Source organism: Oryx dammah, unplaced genomic scaffold (genome assembly GCF_014754425.2).
Source record: "Oryx dammah isolate SB20612 unplaced genomic scaffold, SCBI_Odam_1.1 HiC_scaffold_28, whole genome shotgun sequence".
In the NCBI taxonomy this organism is placed as follows: domain Eukaryota; kingdom Metazoa; phylum Chordata; class Mammalia; order Artiodactyla; family Bovidae; genus Oryx; species Oryx dammah.
This window is the reverse complement of record NW_024070212.1, coordinates 27918336-27941643: the sequence shown is the minus strand read 5'-3', so window position 1 is coordinate 27941643 and position 23308 is coordinate 27918336. Positions and strand designations below refer to the sequence as shown.

At 51.5% G+C, this 23308-nt stretch overlaps 1 protein-coding gene across 2 annotated transcripts in view; it reads right to left on the bottom strand.

Annotated features, from left to right (window-relative positions):
• SYT6 (synaptotagmin 6) overlaps window positions 1–23308 on the bottom strand; it is a 66799-nt gene that overhangs the window by 5564 nt on the left and 37927 nt on the right. For both annotated transcript variants that reach the window (XR_005719374.1, XM_040230989.1), the window contains 3 exons: window positions 8194–8314; window positions 3168–3339; window positions 1844–1994 (listed from right to left, as the gene is read on the bottom strand). Coding sequence is in view for 1 of the 2 variants with exons in the window: in XM_040230989.1 (XP_040086923.1) it covers window positions 1844–1994; window positions 3168–3339; window positions 8194–8314 (444 nt within the window). In the remaining variant the exon portion in view is untranslated. The remainder of the gene's footprint in view (window positions 1–1843; window positions 1995–3167; window positions 3340–8193; window positions 8315–23308) is intronic.

Here is a 23308-nt window from a genome sequence, read left to right as displayed (position 1 = left end):
GCCTTCCTGAGCATTTTAGTGTACCCATTCTATCATTAAATATCTCCAAAGGATTTTAAAGGGGGAGGACAGTTGCCACACCCCCTCCCTAGATTGAATAAGCACTGCAGTCAGTGAGGTGCTGGCTTCCCACTGGAGGCTCACGTGTAGGTGGAGGCTGATTGTGGGTACCTTACCCACACTTTGTAGAGAGGGCCTTCTGGGAAAGCTGGAGGGCCCAAGAGCTGGCCTCCTTCAATAAAGCTCCAGAGCTGTGGTAAAATCCAGGCAACCAGGAGACGGAAATGTGAGGTTTCATGCTGCTGGAGCACCGAAGAATTGATGCTTTTGAATTGTGGTGCTGGAGAAGACTCTGGAGAGTCCCTTGGAGAGCAATGAGATCAAACTAGTCAATTCTAAAGGAAATCAACCCTGAATATTCACTGGAAGGACTGATGCTGAACCTCTAATACTTTGGCCACCTGATGCAAAGAGCTGACTCATTGGAAAAGACCCTGATGCTGGGAAAGATCGAGGGCAGGAGCAGAAGGGGTGACAGAGGATGAGACGGTTGGATGGCATCACCGATTCAACGGACATGAGCTCAGGCAAACTCCGAGAGATGGCGAGGGACAGGTAGGCCTGTAGCCCATGGAGTTGAAAAGAGTTGGGCACGACTTGACAACAGAACAACAACAACAAGTGCTGCTGGAAGCAGGCTTGACCACCCTGAGCAGGAAAGGGAGCTGGTAGCTCCTTCGGGTTTTCTGCCCACACCTTTTCTGGGTCACAGAACATGGGGAAGGAGTTACTCTGTTTTTAAGGAGACTCTGCTTTTAAGCTGAGGGGCCATGTGGTTTATTTTTTTTATTAGTAGATTTTCCAATTTTTATACAACTCTTGGGACTTCCTGGCTTGAAACCTATCGCTATTTTTTAAAATGAGTAAACGATCACCTCGCTTTCTAGGCTATGGACTCCAGTCTGGAAGACTCAAAATGAGGTTTAAAACTCTCCTCAAAGTTTTAAACTCCTGCCCAGAGGCTTCGGCCACCCCAACCCATGTCCCAGCCCATTTAAGGAAAAAAAAGGCCAAGGGACCATCGAGGTGATAAATGGCAGGATCTTAAACTGGTGGCGTTTGGTGGAGGTGGGGCAGATTGTAGGTGTCACTGGAAGGAACGTTTTCTTTGCAGTTGAGAAAGAAATAACTAGCTCAGGATTATGCAGCAAGTGGAAAAGGGCCAGGCCTGGAGCCCGTTTCGGGACTTCCAGGCAGTGCTGTGTCCATTACATCTCTGTTAGGACCTGGCTGGAAAGTGGGTCCTTGAAGCCTCACTCTCTTCTCCGGCAGTGGGGAGAACCCACATTCATGAGAGCGGAATCCTGTCTCTGGCCAGCTCCATCCACACAGTGAAAACCGCTGCAGGACAGCCTGGCTAGAGCCTCAGGGAACGTACTGCTTGGACGGGGGTGGGATTTTCTGCCAGGTTCTGATCTCACTCTCTTGGGGCTCTCTCCGAAAGGGCTGACTTGGCTCAGGGGCTCTGTGAAAGCATTCCTGGCCTGGCATGGTGAGCAGCTGGCCAGGCTTCCTCCAACTTTTTATTTTCCATTTAGAACTCAGGGTCACTTTCAATATACTCCACACCAAAGCCTTCTTGTCAAGCAGGTCCCCACCGTCTTCCTCCACTTCCTTCCTGCCTGTTACACCCTGGGTGAAAAGCATGTGCCCCCCAACACCCAGCCGCCTCCACCCCCACCAAGGACCCACAAAGGCGAGGTCTCGCAGCAGCCGACTGCCATTCTCTAGCCCGCGCTGCCATGCAGCAAACATGCCAAGGGCCAAGCGCGACCTCACCCACCTCTTTGAAGGATTTCTTTACCTCCACCAAGGAGTGCCAGTGTGCGATGGGCTTCCGTGGGTACGCCAGCATCTCGTTCCAGTGGTCCCTTCCCAGGCCTTCGGCGTTGATCCCCACACGACAGACTCCAATGATCTCGTTGTGACCCACTCTAAGGGAGAAACAGAGGGCCTGGCATCGGTGACCAGACATGCTCTCAGAAAGGGAGGTTCCGCAGTCTGGGCCTCAACCCTGCTGGTCTAATTCAGAGTGCTGAGCTCTTTAAACAGATGCTTGGCAGGGCCTCAGGGTGCCAGCTGCAGCGAGACATTCCCTGGCCTCCTTGGATGGACTTTGGACACAGACAGATGAGCAAAAAGTTCTAACCTTGTTTGGAATCTCAGGAATGGTGGGCAGATGGCTTGACTTTGGGGAGTGGGAGTTTAAGGCTCTTCCTTTATTTGACTCAGCAGTGCTTGAGACATCAGCGCTATTTGGAAATAAATCAACCTGCTCTGAGTACCATTTCTCCACACCCAGCGGCTATGATATGATTTATTCACTCAGCAAGAGCATCAATCATCACTCACTTTTGTTCACCAAGCACCTACTATGCCTTGAGAGCTTGTGCTAAAGATCCTGGATTTAGGTTTACTGCATGTTTTTTTTTTTCCTCCTTCAAGCAAAAGTGACAACTGGAAAGAAGGAGGCACAGTGGCTGGAATAGTTGGAGAATCTGTTTGAGCCAGCCTTGACAGGAGAGCAGGATTTGAAAAGTGGAAGAGAAAAAACTCATACCAGGTGAGTGAAGTCAAGTTGGATGGGTACCCTGGGTCCAGATCTGGAAGCTCTTGAGAGTTCAGGGGACGAGCTTAGACAACAGGAGCCACTGATGGTTCTTGAGAAGGGCAGGCCCAGGAACAAAGTGATCTTTTAGGAAGGCATGGCTGGGTTTGAGGCAGGGAATGATGACGGCAGGGGTCAGTTCGGAGGCTGCATAGACATCCCGAAGCGGGAGTAGAAGCAGCAGTGGGGATGGAGAGGAGAGGGAGGGGTTCTCAGGAACAGGTGCCAGAAGGAGGAACAGGGAGTCAGGAGTGAATGCAGGGAAACTGATGGGTGGGGAAGCCCCTGATGGCAGTGAGCCCGCTGGGAAGTGAAGCTTAGGCTTCTTTGGAAATCCACGATCTTCCTCAAACTCTTGTACCTCCCTGGGTGGAGCCAGATTTGAGGCCATTGAGTGCCTGAGCCACAGGAACCACAAGGTCCAAGGTCAAAGAGCCCTGTGCTGTACTGGGGTGGGAGTGAGGGGCAGGGAATCATGGCCCCCTAGGACCTTACCTACCGATCATAATCCATAACGGAGATGAGCAGGCTGACTTGGTCCATGTTCTCCGGGGGAATGTCAAAGATGATGGCCTCGTTGTAGACAGGGTTGAGGGTGTTCTTCTTTATGGTGGTTTTCTTTTTCTTCAGCCTCCGCCCGTCACAGAGCAGGGACACTTTGACATATGGATCTGTGCCCACGGGGGCCGCGGGAAGGGAAGGGAGCGTGTTAAGCAGATGTCCTCAAGCACCACGTGTGGCAGAGGGCTGGGAGCCCCAGACCTACTGTTGTTCTCAGATGGTATCAGTGGGATGTTAAAATAATTAAACCACCTTGTATTTATGTCGCACACCTGTCTCTGCAGACACTCTGTGCTTCGTAAACAAAGAGTCTTTAGCGACCTCAGGCTTTCTAGGAGAGTGTTTAATGGACTTTCGCTAATGGGGAAGCTGGCCCCAAATCAGACAGGAAACCTGCCCATGGGTACACAGTTCACGACCCTAAATCTCAGCTCCATGGTAGCTCGCTGGCTCCAAAGGGTGCTGAAGCTGAACAAAGGCACTCTCTTCCTTTTACCTACTTGCAGGCTTTTCTCTAAGGGGTTCTTGTCAGAATTAGTAACCAGAGGATGAAGTGGGTAAAAATAGAATTGATGACACCCAAGGAGTAGCCACAAGACAGAATAAATAAACAGCGACAGTCACGATGCTTGTGGGGTCCTCCCAGCCTGACAACAGGATTAAGGGTCTCATTGCTCCTTCAGGCTCATTTCTACCTGGCGTCAGGGAGGGGAGGAGTGACCCTGCTCTTGGCCTCCCTGGAAACTGTTTCCTGCCCACTCTTGGCAGTGGAGGAGGGGGCCATGGCCGGGGGACTGAGTGCCTCAGCCTTCTGGGACTCGGGGTGGCCGGCTGCCATTTCCTTTCTCAGTGTGATCTTGAAATCTCTCCAGCCCTCAAAGAGATGTCTTTTTACTGACCTCCCGTGCACCTCCCATCCTTGTCTCTTCTTTAGTTTTCTGAATGGGTATTTCACGGTCAGCTTCCTACTCTGAAATTTTCTACTCATCCAAGTGAAGTGACACCTATTGTATCTCACAGTGCAGGTGTCTCGGTCACCGTCATAATTGTTATTTATGCCTCACAGCTCAAGACACAGGAGGGCAACTCACAGGTAATAACAGCTTTTGAGACACTGATGCGCTGAGACAACTCCTTGCCCAGAAGCCAGGGCTCATGCGACTCTGCCAGGAGGTGCAGGCCCAGAAGCCGGCTCCCTGGCTCCTCATTCACAGGCATGTGACTCTAACTCCTGGGCACCCAAGAACCCACAAGGACCTTATGCTCCCTGGGGAATTGTTCAGGTGGTGGAAGAGGTGCACAGCTTTGGGGGAGCTACAGAGCACCTCGACACCTGATCAGAAACTCAAGCCTTAAAGGCAGTTCCATAGTCGCCCAGGTGTGCTGCTGACTAACCAACATGACGAGAGCAGCTGTGCTTTAGCCACGGGGGTGCTTGGGTTTACGGGGGGCCTGGGGAGACCATCAGGTGTTTAGCCACCCTGCTGTGCCTGACAACCCATTGGCAAGGTTTCTCTCAGGAGGATGTTCAGTAAAAAGGAAGGAGGAGTTCCTAGAACTACCGTAAGACAGCTTTCCCCTGTCCTCAGGCTCTGTTCTCTATGGATATGCCCCGGACAGTGTTCAGGTCCAAGCAGACAAGTGGGAAAGTTACTTCCAAGACCTGCTGTTGACACGGCAACCTCTACACTCCTCAAGTGTGAACGTTGCCTTGGAGAGTGTCTTCAGGCTTGAGGCTGCCAAGGACTGCCCATCCCCTCCCATGCCTATGTCTATACACTCCCACAGCAGAGCAAATGCACTTGTGGCCAGACTTAGAAATGTTTGACAAAGCTATCTGTCCCTGGTGCTGCCAAGTCACTTCAGTTGTGTCCTACTCTTGCAACCCCTATGGACTATAGTCTGCCAGGCTCCTCTGTCCATGGCATTCTCCAGGCAAGAATACTGGAGCAGGTTGCCATTTCCTTCTCCAGGGGATCTTCCTGACTCCGAGATGGAATCCTGTCCCCTGGGCCACTAGACAAATGCCTGATGACTGGGAGATGCTCAGCTTCCTTCCCCACCTCTATTCACTCCTATGAGGCATATCTAATTTATAAAATTCCGTGAGTATTTCCCCTGATGGAGAAGGCAATGGCACCCCACTCCAGTACTCTTGCCTGGAGAATCCCATGGACGGAGGAGCCTGGTGGGCTGCAGTCCATGGGGTTGTGAAGAGGGGTACACGACTGAGTGACTTCATTTTCACTTTTCTCTTTCATGCATTGGAGAAAGGAACACATAATCTCACTATCATCCAAGGGGCTAAACAGAGACAAGACTCTCCCCTGCGTGGTTTGCACTGGGGCAGAAGCTTGAGCTTCTAGCAGAATGCTGGCTCCAAACGACCCTGAGGTCCTTTCCTCTCCAGTAACCTAAGATGCAGCTGAGAGAGGGGCACAAAGACCAGCAGTGTGTTTCAGCCTCCTTGTCATGAGAACCATCATAATTCGGCATTTATTACATGCCAGGCATTGTGCTGAGAGATTTATGTATATCATGTCATTTAAAATGTCAATCCTATAAAATATTTATGATTATCTCCCTTTTATAGATAGAGAATTTGAGATTTGACAGATTAAGAAACTTGCCTAAGATTTCGATTTAGGTCTGACTCCAAAGTTTACATTTGTAACCACTAGATTCAAAGTAGTGCAGACTAGATGTGGCAGAGACGGGTGGGTGTACTCACTCACCATCCTTTTTGGGGATATTGATCCTTATGATTATTTTGTACTGTTCTTTATGGTCATGGTTCCAGTAGATAGGCTTAGGGAATTGACTCATGACTAGTTTAGATCAAGGAGAACAGAAAGATCCTTGGTTTTGGAGGTCAATGTCATATAAATCAAGAACAAGCAATTAATGAGCTCCATGCACCCCTGAGTTTAGTCCAACAGCAAAGCAATCTGGGTTGAAGGCAAACTCAAACTTATCCTCCAAAACAGGAGATCGAGTTTGAGAGCCCCCTGTCATGAGTGTCCCAGGTGCATCATCCTTTGACAAAGTTACCCACTCATTCATCATTCAATACACACTTATTTAATGCTTATGATGTTCCATGAACTGTCCCAGACACTTGCTTACATCAGTGAACAGGATGGAAATTCCTAGCGAAAAGAGGACCCCTGAATCTTCAGAATCAAGCTGAGATGTAATACCAGATTCCAAATGAAAACAAACAAAATACCCAGGTCCAACCCAGGTAGAAAGGAGAGGCAATCGTGAAAGAGAGGTTGGAACTTGGCATGAGAAAAATCTCTCACCCCTAACCCTCTGATGTGCAACAACCCACATGATTATCTTGGTGGCTTCGCCGTAAGCACTCTCTCTCTAGCACATCAATTTAATTACACCAGAGAAGACAGAGTGGGGACTTGGGCAGCAAAATCCTATTTCCTTCAGCAGTTTTGAGAGGCCTCAGTGAATTTCTGTCCCTGCACATATTTATTTTGTTATTAAAGTGAAATCTACACTGGTTGCATTTTTGGAGGAAGCCAGCTTGCTGACGCCTAAGAGCCTTGTACATGTTGGAAGAGGTTCTTTAAGCTCCCTACCACGTTCTGATGTGTGGTGGTAGATTCTGTGGAAGGAAAAGCATCAGGGCAGGTGCTTTCCAGGGCAGCTTTCAGCCTGGAAGGCGTGAGTGATGCACAGAGATGTGGGGGCGGCAGTAGTGGGGAGCTCTGGGAGCAGAGGCATTCAAAGCCGCCTCAAATGCACCTGACTTCAGCGTTTCTTGACCACCCTTCCCTGAAACCTCATTTTCCAAAGCCTAATATCTCGTCTTCTTCCAACTGCACCAGGTTGGGTCTGGGCCCAGATGTGTTCATCTGGATCACCACCTCTTTGCAGCAACTGTGATTATACTAAGGAAATAAAGAATGAAAGGGAAAATCTTCCACACACTCCCAGCCAAGTTCAGAGGCACCTCTGGAGTGGATTTATGCTTGTAATCAGAATCTGGAGAAGAGCCTCTCAGGAGGGAGTTTTAGGGAAACAAACCAAGCATTTGCATCTGAGTGCAGCCCAGACTATTCTACGTGCCTGCTCCTTGGAACGCTCCACCCTCTTCCACTTCTTGGGCTAATTTGAGTCAACTCGGGGCAGAAGGTTCCTGAGACTCTGCTGTTATATTACAACCCAAAACCCTGCACAATGACAACAACTTGCAGAATCGTGGGAAAGGATCAAACCTCTGACACTGTGTCCAGCCTGCAGGCTCTGAGGCTGCCTCCAAACAAGTATCTCCTCAGTTGCTAGAATAGCACTTGTCTCTCCTTGGTACCTAGTGGCTCTCCTGGTGCTGAGACAGAGGCCCAGAGCCCTGCAGGAAAACCTCAAATATAAATGCACTTTGCTTTTCAGTGACTCTGTTCCTCTGACTCACTGTAGGGCTGCTGCAGGGCTTCGTGGATCAACAAACACTTAAGACACTCAAACTTGACATAACCCTTGGAAGTCCTGAGGCCTCACACCAACTAGAAAGATTTTTCCTTCTTATTTTTTCCTCCCATTTATTTGCTTCTTATCCTCTCCATCCTCCAAGAGAAAGAATGATTGTTATAGCTAATATCTCCTGACTGCTCAGTCGCAGACTTGGACGCGACTGAGCAACTGAACAACAACTGACTGCTTATTAGGTGTCTGGCTCATTTCTAAGCATTTACATGAATTAACTTGTTTATTCTTAAAGTAAACTGTGTAAGGTTTTTTGGTTTTTTCTGTTCAGATCAGGAAACCAAAACATTACACAGCAAGGAAATGGCAGAACCGGTATTCAAAGCCAAGCCATTTGCCTGCAGGTCTGTGCTCCAATCGAAGAATACCAGCAATTCCTCCCACTCCTGTCTGAACATCTCTCCATATCCTAAAGTCAGGACTGTGGGGAGGCCACGTGGCAAGCACCTGGGTAGGAGAGGTACCTGAGTAGCCTGTGATGTCCATTGCCTTGAGGTTCCGGCATTTGATCACGGTGAGGGTGAGCCTGCCTGCTGTGGGCAGGTAGCAGAGGGAGAACATGATCTCGCCCAAATCCACACTTTCCTGCAAAGAAGCAGACAGGAGGGCAGGTGAGGGCCACTCCGGAGCCCAGGAGAAGCTCTCTGAGGCAGAGTGCTCTAAGGCCGGATGGTCTGGCTTCTGTCCTGGGAGTAACTGGGTATAAAAGGCAGTGATAATGACGCTGGCTCTTCAGCAGACACTGTCCTCTTCAACTTTCCTCCTCAGCTCTGGTCAGACTCTGGTCCTGGTCCTCTCCCTCCTGCTTTGGCCTCACCTGCCCTACCTGTGCCCTTTGGCTGCAGCCCCTCCAGGCCATCAAGCCCTTGGGGGCCCAACCCTATTTTCCAGTTTACCTTTCTTGGTCACGTGAGCCCTTGACTCCCCACCCTGGGGCCTGTGGTCCTGATAGTATTCTGTACAAGACCCACTCTGGCCAGCAGGGGTCCCCTCTCCCAGCATATCTGATTCTAGCTCTCAGCTCAGTCGATCTTCATGAGGCCCTCTGCCTTGGCAGCTTGTGTGCTAAGTCGCTTCAGCTGTGTCCGGCTCTTTGTGACCCCATGGACTATAGCCCTCCAGGCTCCTCGGTCCATGGAATTCTCCAGGCAAGAATACTGGGGTGGGTTGCCATGCCCTCCTGCAGGGGATCATTCCGACCCAGGGACTGAACCCTCCTCTCTTGAGTCTCCTGCATTGGCAGGCAGGTTCTTTACTGCTAACACCACCTGGGAAGCTCTGGCAGCTTCCTTGCCTCTCCTGAAACACACCTAGCACTTCAACTTCCAGGCTTGCACGTGAAAGAACTAGGAATCAGGACCTGCTCAGGACATGGTACCGACCACTTGCCATTCCATGTTTGTGCCAGGTCTTGGATCCACTTTGTCCATATGTGTGGTCATGCTTCAGCTATGAACCCAGCCTGGAGCATATACCCTGCTGCCTCTTCTGACCCCAGAAGCATCATGACCAGGGATCCAGGAAGTTTCTGAGCAACAGGGAACAGGAAAACTTCAAAGTCGGTAAGCATGTCCGACTGTTGAATTAAACAGCACTCTGCTGGACTGCCTCCTCTTCCTGTTCCCCAGCTGACATAGAAGGGTGCTATCACTGCAAAATCTCAGGCTCTGAGGCTGACGTGGGGCTCCAGAACGTAGAGATGTTTCCTCCCTTAAAGCCCCCAGATCCAGGGTGGAAGAGGTCACGCTTTGGGGTGGCTCTGATTTCAGGCTGGCTGGGGAGGCCTTCTGGAGGAGGTGACTTCAGAGAAACAGAGCAGGCAAAGATCGCGCCAAGGTTTTTGTCTCTTCACAAAGAACCACCCTCTACTGGGGACTCTGGGAGACTCCTGACACTTGGCCCTCCTGTGGAATAGTTCCCCCACCCTTTCCAGAGTACGTGGTCCCAGTGCTCTCCTCTAGGTGGCACTATACCCACCCTTTCCCTTTTTCAACCCACTCCCAAATCAAATCCCAGGAGTAGCAGGTGAATCCACCCAGCTCCCTGGACGAGAAGCGGGTGGGGGTATTGTGGGCGGGGGTGAGGGGTGGAAGGGTGGTGTCTGGCTGGGGCAGAGCTGGACACAGTGTAGAGAGAGCTCCCCGCTCCCCAGCCGCCACCCCCTGCCACACACACCCTAGTACATGGAGCCCAGACCAAAACCCACGAACTGTGCCCTGTGAAGCTCTTCTGTGATGGGCATTTCCACCTTTGAGGCTCACAGTGACTGCAAGGCAGGGGGTATTGTCATTATTCCCTCCATCTCACAGACAAGAACTCAGTGGTTAAACTCAGGTGTAATGTCCTGACCAGGCTTGTGCAGCTGGTGGGAGGCACAGCTGGACTCTGACCCTCAGGATAGCAGCCCACCTAGGGAACATCGCAAGGTAACCCTGGCTCCTCTAGACCTTAGACCACAGCTTCACCTGTTCTTTCCATTTGGATTTGCTGAGATCCTGTTAAAGGCTCCATGTTTTGTGGAGAGTGTGCTGTCCCCCTCGACACGCATGTAGCCTAGAGGGGTGTAACCAGTTAAAGGAAGGTGCCAAGAGGATTTCCTTGGTGGTCCAGTGGCTAAGACTCTGTGCTCCCAATGCAGGGGACCTGGGTTTGATCCCTGGCTGGGAAACTAGATCCCACATGCTGCCACTAAAGATCCCAAATGGCAGAACTAAGACCTGGTGCAGAGGAAGGAAAGGAGGGAGGGAGAGAGAAAAGGAGGAGGGAGAGAAGGGAGGGAGAGGGAAAAGGAGCCAGGATCTCCATCTCGCTCAGGTGCATCTCCTGTCTCCCTCTGGAGTCCCCTAGTCCAGGGAGAAACAGGAAGTGGCCCATGGCAAGTGGCACAGGGGAGCGTGACTCTCCCCTCAGGCAGCAGGGGTCAGGTCAGCGGTGCACCTGGCTGAACGTTCCATCTCTAGAGGAGGCACCGAGCTACAAGGAGGCCCCCAACTCCTCTGATTTCCTTATAGCCCTCCAAGGTGCAGTCCTGTCCAATGTTCAAGAAACCCATTCAGCCTCAACAGCAGCAAGAAGAACCAAGGTTACTGCATGCGTACCATGTGCCAAGTCCTTTGCTAAATCGCCTCCGTGAGTTTCACCGCAGCCCTGTGAGATGGGTGATCTTAGTACCCCCACCACATGCAGGAAGAAATGACTGGTGAAGTTAAGCGACTTGCTGAGGTCAAATGAGTGCTCTGGGGCCAGATTTTTATAGGCCAGGGCTGCTGCCCGAATGTTCTTGGTAGCGCCCCCTACGCCGCTTCCAGAATCAAGACCCATCCTCCTAGTTTGCGTTCCAGACCCTTAACGATTAGTCCTGTCCTACCACCTCACCTGATTATTTTTCTGTCTCCTTGCCAACCCTCTGCTCCAACCGGCCAGTGTATCTTTGGTCCCTTTGGCCAACATGTTTCCTCCTCTCATCTTTGGATGACAATCCCACGCATCTTGGAGGGCCCAGGGCCACGCCCCTCACAGGGACCCTCACCCAGGGTCCAGCCCATACTGAGAATGTGTCCCCAGTCCCTGCTGCACTTTCTGCCCCTGAGATGCTCAGAGGGGTGCACGAGTCCCTGCTTTGCTACAGCCAAGCCCTCCTATAGCGTCCAGAGACTAGAGGCCCCTTTGGGGCAGGGCCTTCGCTTTACACCTACGTGCTTCAGAGATGCTTGATAACCCAAGAGGAGCTACACAGATGGTTACACTTGAGGCAGAAGAACCCTTGAAAGGAATGGTTCTCCATATCAATGTTACCGTCAGGTTAGGGCCCTGGTAAGCACTCTAGAAGTTCCCAGGGTCCCTGCGAGCGTGTGCTCAGTCGCTCAGTCATGTGTGGCTCTTTCCTGCGAGAGGAGTGAGCACAAGGCTGCTGTCACCTTTGCCCACTCAGCCACCTGGCAGATGCAGAGTGAAGCCTTCAAAGGCAGCCTTTTCACAGGAGTCTAAGCTGGTTTGTTTGTGAGCTTGGGAGACTTGCCTGGGGCTGTGGGAGAGCCCTCAGGGTGAGCGGAATCCCCTGGGGCTCTGTAGGCCGCCCTCAGAGATGGCTCCCTCCAGGGACAGCACAGAGTCAGCGGGCCCCTCCTTCCTCGGTGAGCCGCCAGCTGGGGTCATATGAGGCGCTGAGTCCGCAGCCAGATTTGGAACTCCCCACCCCCCTTCTGGTTCCTGCACCCAACAGTGAGCTCCACCCTCCATCACTGGGCCCCAACAGGCAAAGGGAATGGGGTCAAGAGTCCACTATGACTTGGGGGCAGAGAGGAAACTGGGGCCAAGTGGCCCAAAGTCCAATATTGGACCTTCTGCTCTGGGTGATTGGGCCTGATGGCAAAACAGCTACTCTTGGCTCAGTGGGTCAAGGCAAATATTAATTCCCCTGCACCTGTAGACAGCAGTGTGTGATCAGTCGCTTCAGTCATGTCCAACTCTTGTGACTCCATGAGCTGTAGCCTGCCAGGCTCCTCTGTCCATGGGGATTCTCCAGGCATGAAGACTGGAGTGGGTTGCCCTGCCCTTCTCCAGGGGATCTCCTCTACCCAGGGATCAAACATCTCTTGTGTCTCTCGCATTGGCAGGGGGGTTCTTTACCACTAGAGCCCGTGGGAAGCCCTTGTAGACAGCAGAGGACCAGGTTACTTGATAAAGGAAGATAAATAGTTTACTTTTGAGTACATAGATGGGGCTAAGCAGACAGCAAGTCAGCATCTCCTGGAGGCACCTTCCTCTCTGGAAAGCCAGGCCCAGCTTGGCCCCATGGGCAGCCTTGCCGAGTCCTCTCAGCATCACCTGCTTTCTCAGGAGGTTTCAGCCCCAGATCCTGCACACTTGCCAGCCTTTTATCCTCACTGAGGATGTTTGTGCTTTGGCTTTAATATAACCAGGGGTGACCAGGGGCTGCAGAACAGCCAGCACATTATTGCTTTCATCTTCACCTTCTGTCAAGAGAGGCCACCATAGGGCCCCTGACTGGCAGTGAGCTCCCTAGTGCAGAAGAGGTCACTGCTGCCCAGAAAGCAGCAGACTCCAACTTAACCCTCTGGACTGCTGACCCAAGGGGACGATAGGGTGGGTCTGAGCCCAGCAGCGGCTGGTGAAAGTCTTGGCTATTGCTTGGAGGGGGGCAGGCCTGCAGCCAGGATATTGGCGCTTGGAGAATCCTGTCTTTAATTGCATGAAGCCTGTCTACCTACATCATTGCCCATTCTAGTAGCAATCTCCCCTGGCTGCTGTGCCCAGATGTCTGCGCAGTTAAGATTTGTAAAGGCCCATCCACTGCACCGCATTGCCCTTGCTGGTTCCCCAGGAGTCCATCTGCAACAGCTCATTAAAGCACTTTTCTCTCCTTGATGCACTCACACAGCCCTAGGTGTAGAAAAAAAAATTTCCTACCCATGGACTGCCCAGGGAAGAGAGGGACTTTATTTAGTCCCTCCACCACTAAGTACTCAGGCTTGTCATTTCACATCTCTGGGCTTTGGTCTATAAAATGAGAGCATTACCCCAGATGCTGTAGCCTTAAGGTCCCTGCCAGCCATAAAAACCAAGCATTCAAATTGGAAAAATTCATCATCAGCCATCACCAGTTAAGATGGTCCAGGGATGCCTAAGGACTTCCCTGGTGGCTCAGAGGGTAAAGAATCTGCCTGCAATCAGGAGACCAGGGTTCGATCCCTGGGTAGGGAAGATGCCTGGAGAAGGAAATGGCAATCCACTCCAGTATTCTTTCCTGGAGAATCCCATGGCTAGAGGAGCCTGGTGGGCTACAGTCCATGAGGTTGCAAAGAGTCGGACTCGACTGAGCGATTAGCACTTTCACACTTTCAAGGATGCTTAACTGGTATCTGTCTGTTTACGCACCTCAAGGTATCCAGGAACTTTGTTTTGAATTTCATATGCTCTCATTCCTTCAGTTGCCACTGCCCCCCACCTGTTTTGTTTTTCTCCAGGGCTGGGCTTCTTCCTCTCAAATAGGCAATGAGTGGCGTCAATGCCTCTGCAACCGTCTGGGGAATCCAGGCTGAGTGAAGCAAGAACGATGCTTCCCCATCTCTTAGAGAACACTTCTAGTCTCTTAATCATTAAGTGGCTTGTCTGAATCACTCAGCATCAGCAGAGAAGTATCCGCTACACTTTCGGAAAAGTCACAAGAGAGTAAAAGGATCTTTGAAGCACTGGGCAGGAAGTGCTGTTAGCCTGGGGCTGGGGGGCTGGAAGGGAGATGGGGTGGAAGCCAATTTGGCTTCAACGGGTAAAGAAAGAGCCAGTGAGCAATCCCTCTGTGTAGGCCTGGGGCTTGGAATTGGAGGTAGAGATGAGTCAGATGTGGAGGCTGAATGTCGGGACTGATATCCACCCCCACGGCCCCCCAGACCTCTTCAGAGCCCACGCCACGACCATAGCTTCTATTTGATTGTGGGGATTTTATGATGAATGCAGTGTTCTCATTAGATGGGGGGCTCTGTGGGAGCAGGGATATGGATTGGTTTTACTCATCAATCCCCCATGTCCAGCCCAGGGCCAGATTCACAGTAAGAGCTCAGGAAATACTGGCTGATGAAGGAATGGTTGAGCCTGTGGACTTGATGTCAGGCAACTCTGGGTCCAGGGTCCAGCTCCGTTTATGAGGAGTGTGACTTACTTTAATCCTTTTCTAGTCTTGGTTTTCTAATCTGTGAAATGGGGCTAATAACAGTACCTACCTCCTAAGGTTGTTAAATAAAGATTGAAGTGAAGTGAAGTGAAAGTGAAGTCGCTCAGTCGTGTCCCACTCTTTGCGACCCCATGGACTGTAGCCTACCAGGTTCCTCTGTCCATGGGGATTTTCCAGGCAATAGTCCTGGAGTGGACTGCCATTTGTGCCAAGCACTTAGCATAGTGCCTGGCACACAGTAAGCACTCAGAAAGCATTAGCCGCTATTATAATTTGTTACGACTATCACAACTACTATTATCGTGAGCTCACAGTCTTGGGATAAGGTAGGAGACAGAAAGGCACATAGGTAAGCAGCAGTGTCTGGCTTGATTGGTGCTGTAAGAGAGCTGTGGACAAGATGTGGGCCCTAGAGGAGGAAAGAAGAAGCTCTGCCAGGAATCTTAGGGTAGGCTTCCCAGAGAGGGTGATACTTGGTAGGATCTAGCAAGGTGAATGAAAAGAGCTTATAGGAGAAGAAATAAGCAAGCAGTGCCCAGGCAGGTGTCACTGGGTGCATAAAGACACAGAGCAGAGGCCTGGAGGTCCAGTAAGGCTCGAGGGCAATGTGGACCACAGGGCAGGCTGAGAGCAGCCCAGACCAGGCTGGCGTGTCTGCCTCAGGGCCCACACCTCACAGTTCACCCTCGGCTCAGCGGGTGACCGAGACCTCTCTACACCTGCTCTTCCATCCCTATGTCCCTCTCATCCACAGCATCACCTTCCACCTAGACACCCACACCAGAGACTGTCTTCGCCTGTGTCATTCATTCGCTGCTGCCTACAAAATGTTTCCAAATACAGGGAGACAGTATTAATGAGACAGAGTCCCAGCCTTCCGGGAGCTTGTGTTCTGGAGGAGGGAGACAAACTCAGGTAAGCAAGAGAGTACTTCAGGGTGCTGAGTGAACGTGGGCAGGGGCAGAGGGTAAAGAGTGCGGGGCAGGGTGGAGGCTGTTTAGACAGAGCGGTCGGGAGGCCACTCAGACCTGAGAGAGGGGGAGGTGGACTGCCATGAGGGGACAGCAAGTGATGCCAAGGGAGCGGCCTGCGGGGAGGGGCGAGGTGGTTGCTGTGCTGGGGAGCAGTGGGGAAGGGAGGCACGGCCAGGTCTCTGAGGCCCGGAGGGCTGTTTGGATTTTCTCCTCTGTGGAAAGCAGGACTTCAGCAGAATTGCAGGAAAAAATGGGTGGCCAGGGAAGAGTGGATCCCCGGGTCGGGAAGATCCTTGGAGGAAGAACTGGCAACCCACTCTAGTCCTCTTGCCTGGGAAATCTCACGGACAGTGGAGCCTGGCGGGCTATAGTCCATAGAGCCACAAAGAGTCAGACATGACTGAAGTGATTTAGCACACATGCACGGGGAAGAGAAGTCGACATGATCCCAGCTTCCTAGCCCTCCTGTGGTCTCCATATCCAGTCATTTCCCAGCCAGGCTGTTCTGCCCTGTAAGAGTCTGCAGACTCTGAGGCCTGCTCCTCCCCTCCCCTCCGCACTACCTTAGCTCTGACCCACACCAGGACCTCCCAGTTTTCTGACTCCCTACTCCAACCCCCTGGTGGCTCACATGGTAAAAACTCCCCCTGCAATGAGGGAGACCTGGGTTCAGTCCCTGGGTTGGGAAGATCCCTTGGAGGAGGAAATAGCAACCCACTCCAGTATTCTTGCCTATGGACAGAGGAGCCTGGCAGGCTACAGTCCATAGGGTTGCAAAATGTCAGACACAACTGAGCGACTAAGCATAAGCACAGCCCCCAGCCCCTCGGATCTCTCCTCCTCACTGTAATCAGAGGGTTCTCCTGCTCCAAATCATTCAATGACCCCCATTCCAAACTAGTTCTGTAGCTGGAAAATTCTTCTTCAAATGAAATATACACAATGGATGAAAAGTAGCTTAGAAATGAGGCAACCCTGAATATTCATTGGAAGGACCGACACTGAAGCTGAAGCTGAAGCTCCAATATTTTGACCACCTGATATGAAGAGCTGACTCACTGGAAAAGACCCTGATGCTGGGAAAGATTGAGGGCAGGAGGAGAAGGGGAAAATAGAGAATGAGATCAGTTCAGTTCAGTTGCTCAGACATGTCTGACTCTTTGTGACCCCATGGACTGCAGCATGCCAGGCTTCCCTGTCCATCACCAACTCCCAGAGCTTGCTCAAACTCATGTTCATTGAGTCGGTGATTCCTTCCAACCATCTCATCCTCTGTTGTCTCCTTCTCCTGCCTTCAATCTTCCAGCATCAGGGTCTTTTCCAGTGAGTCAACTCTTTGCATCAGGTGGCCAAAGTATTGGAGCTTCAGCTTCAGCATCAGTCCTTCCAATCAACATTCAGGACTGATTTCCTTTAGGATTGACTGGCTGGATCTCCTTGCAGTCCAAGGGACTCTCAAGAGTCTTCTCCAACACCACAGTTCAAAAGCATCAATTTTTCAGCACTCAGCTTTCTTTATAGCAACTCTATTCATACATGACTACTGGAAAAACCATAGCATTGACTAGACAGACTTTTGTGGCAAAGTAATGTCTCTGCTTTTTAATATGCTGTCTAGGTTGGTCATAGCTTTTCTTCCAAGGAGCAAGCGTCTTTTAATTTCATGGCTGCTGTCACCATCTGCAGTGATTTTGAAGCCAAAAAAATAAAGTCTGTCATTGTTTCCATTGTTTCCCTATCTATCTGGCATGAAGTGATGGGACCGGATGCCATGATCTTAGTTTTCTGAATGTTGAGTTTTAAGCCAACTTTTTCACTCTCCTCTTTCACTTTCATCAAGAGCCTCTTTAGTTCCTTTTCGCTTTCTGCCATAAGGGTGCTGTCATAAGGGTGAGGTTATTGATGTTTCTCCCGGCAACCTTGATTCCAACTTGTGCTTCATCCAGCCTGGCATTTCGCATGATGTACTCTGCATATAAGTTTAAGCAGGGTGATGATATACAGCCTTGACAAACTCCTTTCTCAATTTAGAACCAGTCTGTTGTTCCATGTCCAGTTCTAACTGTTGCTTCTTGACCTGCATACAGACTTCTCAGGAGGCAGGTCAGGTGGTCTGGTGTTCTCATCTCTTTAAGAATTTTCCACAGTTTGTTTTGATCTACAGTTTGTTGTGATCTCTCTGTGTCGAGGATGAGATGGTTGGATGAAATCACTGACTCGATGGACACAAGTTTGAGCAAACTCTGGGAGATAGTGGAGGACAAGAAAGCCTGGCATGCTGCAGTTCATGGGGTCGCAGAGTGGGGCAAGACTTAGCATCTGAACAACACCCAGAGTTAACTGTCACCAAGAGTTGGACACGACTATACCACCACCACCACCCAGAATTCCCACCTTCAACCCCTCAGCCTACTTCCTTGGAGTGTCTAGGAGTCAGCGTGAAAATCACTCACCCACAGCATCCAGCGCACTCAGGCTTCTTCATGATTTGGCCATTGCCTTTCTTGCCAATCATTCCAGTCCAGGTGCCTATTATGGGCCATCCTGTCCTAAGTGCTCATACATGCCGAGTCATATAAATTTCATAGAAGCCTCATGAGACAGATGCTATGATTATCTGCATTTTTTTCACGGGGACCCTGACGTACCTCGAGGCTGTTCCTCCAGCCCAGCACACAGCTACTCCGTGGCAGAGCTGGGATGTGACCCCAGGCAGCCAGGTTCGAGAGCCCACAGTTTCGGCTACTGCAACATCCTGCCTACAGCTCCCCCTCCCAAACCCCAGGTTCTTCCGTACCTTCATACCTTGGCCCTGCTCTTTCCACTGCCTGAAATAACCTCTCCTCCCTCCTGACTGTCCTGGACAACACTTGTCTTGCCCGTCCAGCTGTCCTGATCTCTCCTCTTGGGTCCCTTCTCCTCACTCCTCTGGTTAGGCTTGGGGTGTCTCTCATGGCCTGGGGACAGGGGTTACAAAGGCCTTGAAGCAAGGCAAGGCACATCTGAGAAGCAATCAGCAGGATCTGCTGGCCCACTAGATGAGGGGGCTGCCGTGGAGGAAGGCAGAAACCAACATTCCATCCACCCTGTACATCCCCCAAGGCTGGATCAACTCTCTGCTGGGGGAGTTGAGAGGGAGGGTGCTTCTCCTGGAGTGCCACGAGAGGGGCTCCTGCTGTGAGCACCGGGCTGGCTGACGTGGGCTGTTCCCTGCTCCTCTGGGGGTCTGGGCTTGCAGGGCTGGGGAGAACGCCACATGCTGGGGGTGGCCCGGGTGGAAAGGCGGGCTGTGTCTGTTGTGTTGCTCGGGCTCCCTGCTGGGAGCCGGGGCCGCTTCTGTTTGTTCTGACTTCCATGCCTGCTTTTTCTCTCAAGTGCTCTCTGCCCCAAGGGCTTTGCAGCGTTATGAATAAATGATCTAGCAAAATGGAGATGCCTTAAACGAACTCTATACGCTCTGGCTGCAGCCCATGTTGTGGACACAGAGAGCCTGGGACCGGCCAATGGAGAAGAGAGAGACCCTCAGGCTCTCAGAGGGCGGGGAGGGGAGAGAGGAAGAGTGTGAGATCCTCAAGGTGGGCCCGGTCCCGGGGACACCTCCAGACAAGACAGCACATCAGTGGGTGGCAAGTGCTTCTCTATCTGAGCATCTTCAGGGAAACAGCTGGTTTTATTTAGGAAACTTTTCCACAGCCTCTCCTCCAGGAACCTGCCCTTGAAAAGAGGTTTAGCGTTTGGCATGCACCATTACTTTTGGGCAAATATCCATGAGTCAGAATCACACTGGGAGGTACAGATCTCTTCCTAATGACTTTTTAAAAGGTGGGCGGAGAGGGAGAGGGGCTACGAGGGGGCAGAAGGAGTTTGAGGAGAGCAGAGTTTGGGGAAGTTCTGGAAGAGATAGAGGCCATGCCTGGTCAAGCTGGAGAGTCTGCACCGCTCGGGCCTGTCTGGAGAGGCCAGGGCCAAGGACCTCACCTCCACTCTGGTCCATCCACAGGCATCTTCACTAATGACAGAGAGGAGTAAAGGGCACATAAATGAACTTAATGATGAGCATCTGTCTTCATTTCTTGCCTCAAATGGTCCTGCCGCGTGGCTGTCAAACAGCTGTCAGTTTCCCCCAGAGGGGGCGGGTGGCTCGGCAGTGAGTGAGCTGCTCTTTGCCTGGGCAGGGCTGCAGCAGCAGGGCTCTCAGAGGAGGGAAGACAGATGTCTTGGTCCTGGCGGGATGGTCTCCTGGGGCAATGGAGAAATGTTTCTGCAAACAGGTGTCCTGGGGATGCCAATGGGCAGAGGTTCCAGACAAGGGCTCCAGATTGAACCACGAGTGATGGGGGCTCTAGCTTCTCCGTCTCTTTGCTGACCTGAAGGTTTAGGTTTTTACCTGTCTCCTGTTCCAGACGCTTTGACCTCTGGGCCTTGCTGCGATGAGGCTGCTCTCTGAAGACCCTCTTTGCAGCCTTGCGTGGAGTTGCCCAGGCTGTTCTGGAAGCATTCTCTTCTTTCAGTTATTCTCCCACCTCTGCAGCTATTCCTTCCAATTTCTGCTGGACCATCCTTCCATCCCTGCCTCTAAGCAGTGGGTTCTAAACAGTCATTCTCTCCTCACTCACCCATAATGTCAACGCCCACCTCCACGCTCATGACCTCTGAATTTATGGTGCCTTCACAAACTCTGCCTCTAGACTCTGCACTCATATGTTCCAACACGACATCTCAACCTGGACATCTTGAGAAACTCAAACTTGAGATTCTCAGGGAGAACTCCGAGCTTCTGCTTACATTTTCCTCTTGTTCTCTTCAACGCGGGAAACGGCCCCTCCTGCCTTCCTCCCTCCCCTGCATTCAGTTCATCATGAAGCCCTGCCAGTTCTCATCACCGAGTCCTGTTGGTTCTATCCTCAAATCCAATCTCGAGGCTACCCACCTGTCTCTACCTCCAGCGCCACAGAGAGGACAACATCACCTTTCACCTGCTCGTGCCGCACCTTCTAAGGGACCCCTTGCTTCCCTTTGTTTTCCTGCTCCACGTTCCACACAGCAGGCAGAAAGGGCTTCTAAGACTGTAAGATGGACCGTGCCACTCCTCTATTTAAAACCCTTCGGTGACTTCCTCCTGTGATAGAATAAAAGCCAAAACCCTTACCAAGACCTACAGGGCCCTAGGCGATCAGGGCCCATCCCTCCCTCCAGTTGCCCAGGCCTCACCACCTTGCGTTAGCCTCAGGCGCTGTCGGCCCCTCAAATGTGCCCCCACCCTCCCCCTGCACATCGTGTCCCCTCTGCTCCATCATTCTTTCCCCAGCTCTGCACACACAGCAGGTGTCCTCTCATTGTTTGGGCACTTCCTCCAGCGTCACGCCTCCTGCTCTAGACTGTGTGTTCCCAAAGGACAGGGCCAAGCAAACCAGGGGCCTAGGGTACAAAGGCAAAGTTGGTGGAGGCCCTTACTCAGCTTCACTCATAAGTGCCTCCAACATGAATGCCTCCTGAATCCTGCCCCCTTGGTGCGTTGCTTACCCTGTTCTCCTTCCCATCCCGTAGTTTACTCACCATTGTATTCCCAGGACTGAGCACAGTGCCTGGTCTGTAACACAGGCTCACCAACATTTGGGGGCTTCCCAGGGGGCGCTAGTGGTAAAGGACCCACCTGCCAATGCAGGTAGATGCAAGAGATGTGGGTTTGATCCCTGGGTTGGGAAGATCCCCTGGAGGAGGGTCTGGCCACCCATTCCAGTATTCTTGCCTGGAGTATCCCACAGACAGAAGAGCCTGGTGGGCTACGGTCCATAGCGTCACAAAGAGTCAGCCATGACTGAAGCGACTTAGCAATCATGCATGCACCAATATTTGTTGAATGAGCAGCTCGGCTTTGTGGGGTAGACCTAGTTAGAAGGTGATGAAAAGGACAGGTGTGGGCCCCTGCTTAACCTCAGCCTCAGGTCTGTCCAGCCTTGTCTCTGTGGCTAACAAGATGTGGCTAACAGCTCAGGGTGGTGCCTCATAAGGGGCTGCCCAGGAAGTTCTGGAGCTCTCCTGTTCTGGATTCCCTTGGGGGGTGGGGACTTGACTCCTGAGTTGCATCCCAGGTCTATGGAGTCAGGATCTCTGAGGCTGGAGCCTGCATGAGTCCATCTGACAGGCTTCCCCAGAGACTCATGTATCCTTGGTTTGCAACATAATGCAAACAGATTGCAAGGCTGCCCTGGACAAGACCCTTAGTAGAGTCTCGGTGACCACAAGCAAAGTGATTCAGTATCAGTGCTGCCAAGCAAAAGTTGGCATCACAGAAGGGCCTCTTCTCCTTTGCAACAAGGTTGCAATGGGTCAAAGTCATGTCAGTCCCCCTGGATGGCTTGCTCACTCTTGCCTTCCACCTTTTCCCTTTGCACCTCAGGCACACTGCTTAGCTGAATTTTAGTAAGAAGGTGCCTCACCCAAATTTAGATGGTTTAAGAAAACTGGATAGTGCTTTAAAAATGCATGACACCATTTTGTAAATATTCCTTATTGTGGTAGTTCTCCAAGTGTGGTTCCCTGACTACCACCAGCAGCAGCACTTAGAGCTTGCCAGAAATGCAAATTATTGGGCCCACCCTCATCAGGTGTGGGGCCCAGCACTCTGCGTTTTAACAAGTGCTCTAGGGAAGTCTCTTCCTGAAGAATCCCATGGATAGAAGAGCCTGGCAGGCTACAGTCCATAGGGTCGTAAAGAGTCCGACACAACTGAAGTGACTTAGCATGCACTCAGGGAAGGTCTCAGGGGCTGAGAACTTTTGCCACGTGGAGTTAGAAGAAGTAATTGAGCACACATACTCTGATCAGGATTCTGACGTTTCTTCCACTTCATCTACTTATTTTGGTGATCAAAGCCAAAGTCAAGAGAGAAGGGGACTGAGCCATGCAGCAAAAGCTTGTGTGTAGAGACCTTGTGTATAAGACCACGCTGGACTTAATTCATTTTGTTCAAACGGCATTCCTGCGAGGACCCATGATCACTGCCATACTGAGGATCACAGAGGTTAAGTGATCGCCTAGGGTCTCAGAGTGATCCACCAAGTCTGGATGTGGAGCCCCAACTGCTGACTCTGAGGCCTTGCTCTTCTCCTCCATGCCACCCAGCCTCCTTTGGAATTGTGCTCCATGCCACAAATACACAGTAACCTTTGGCCCCTGGTTAATGAGGCTCAGGTGATCTAACGACCCTTGTGGGTTTTGAAAGTGAAATTTCTTGGTGTTCCAAAAGCAAGAAGCACTAAAGAGGAAGCCCCTGAGATTTAAAGTTGTGGCTTCCCTCTGCCTGCTCCTGTCTGCTTCCTCTTGAAGGGAACCAGTACGATATATAGGGCTGCATCTCCTGCTCACTTCAACCAGCCAACACCCACATCCTGGCCTCAGTCAGCCGTTCCTCATGAAATACCCCTGTATGTCATCATCTCACCCGGTGCTAAGTTGCTCCAACAGACACTGTCTTGTGCAAGAAGCTGGGTGAGGAGGAAGCTGGGCCAGCATGGAAGAGCCCTGGGATCTCTCTGCATGATCTTCCCCACTGAGCTTCTCTGGGGGGCAGACACCATGTCTGGGAGGAGGCAACCCTTCACCAAGATGTTCCGGGCATAAAAAGTGTTTCCCTCTGTCTCCTGCAAAGAGTTATGTTCTTCATTTTTGTTTTCTTGCTTCTTTAGGGCTTGAGGTAGGGCAAGGGGACAGTCTGCAGTCCTTGTGGGCCTCCTAGGAGAGCTGCAAGTGGATTCACTTCTTTGGTGTGTGGTCTTTGTGGAGCGGAACAAGACAGCCCCAATCACATGTCACTAGGCAGCAAGAGGCCATGAGTGATTGGTCAACTCATCCAGTCCTAGCTCCCAGGCAGGACCACATTAAATTCAAGAACTCATCCAGTCCTAGCTCCCA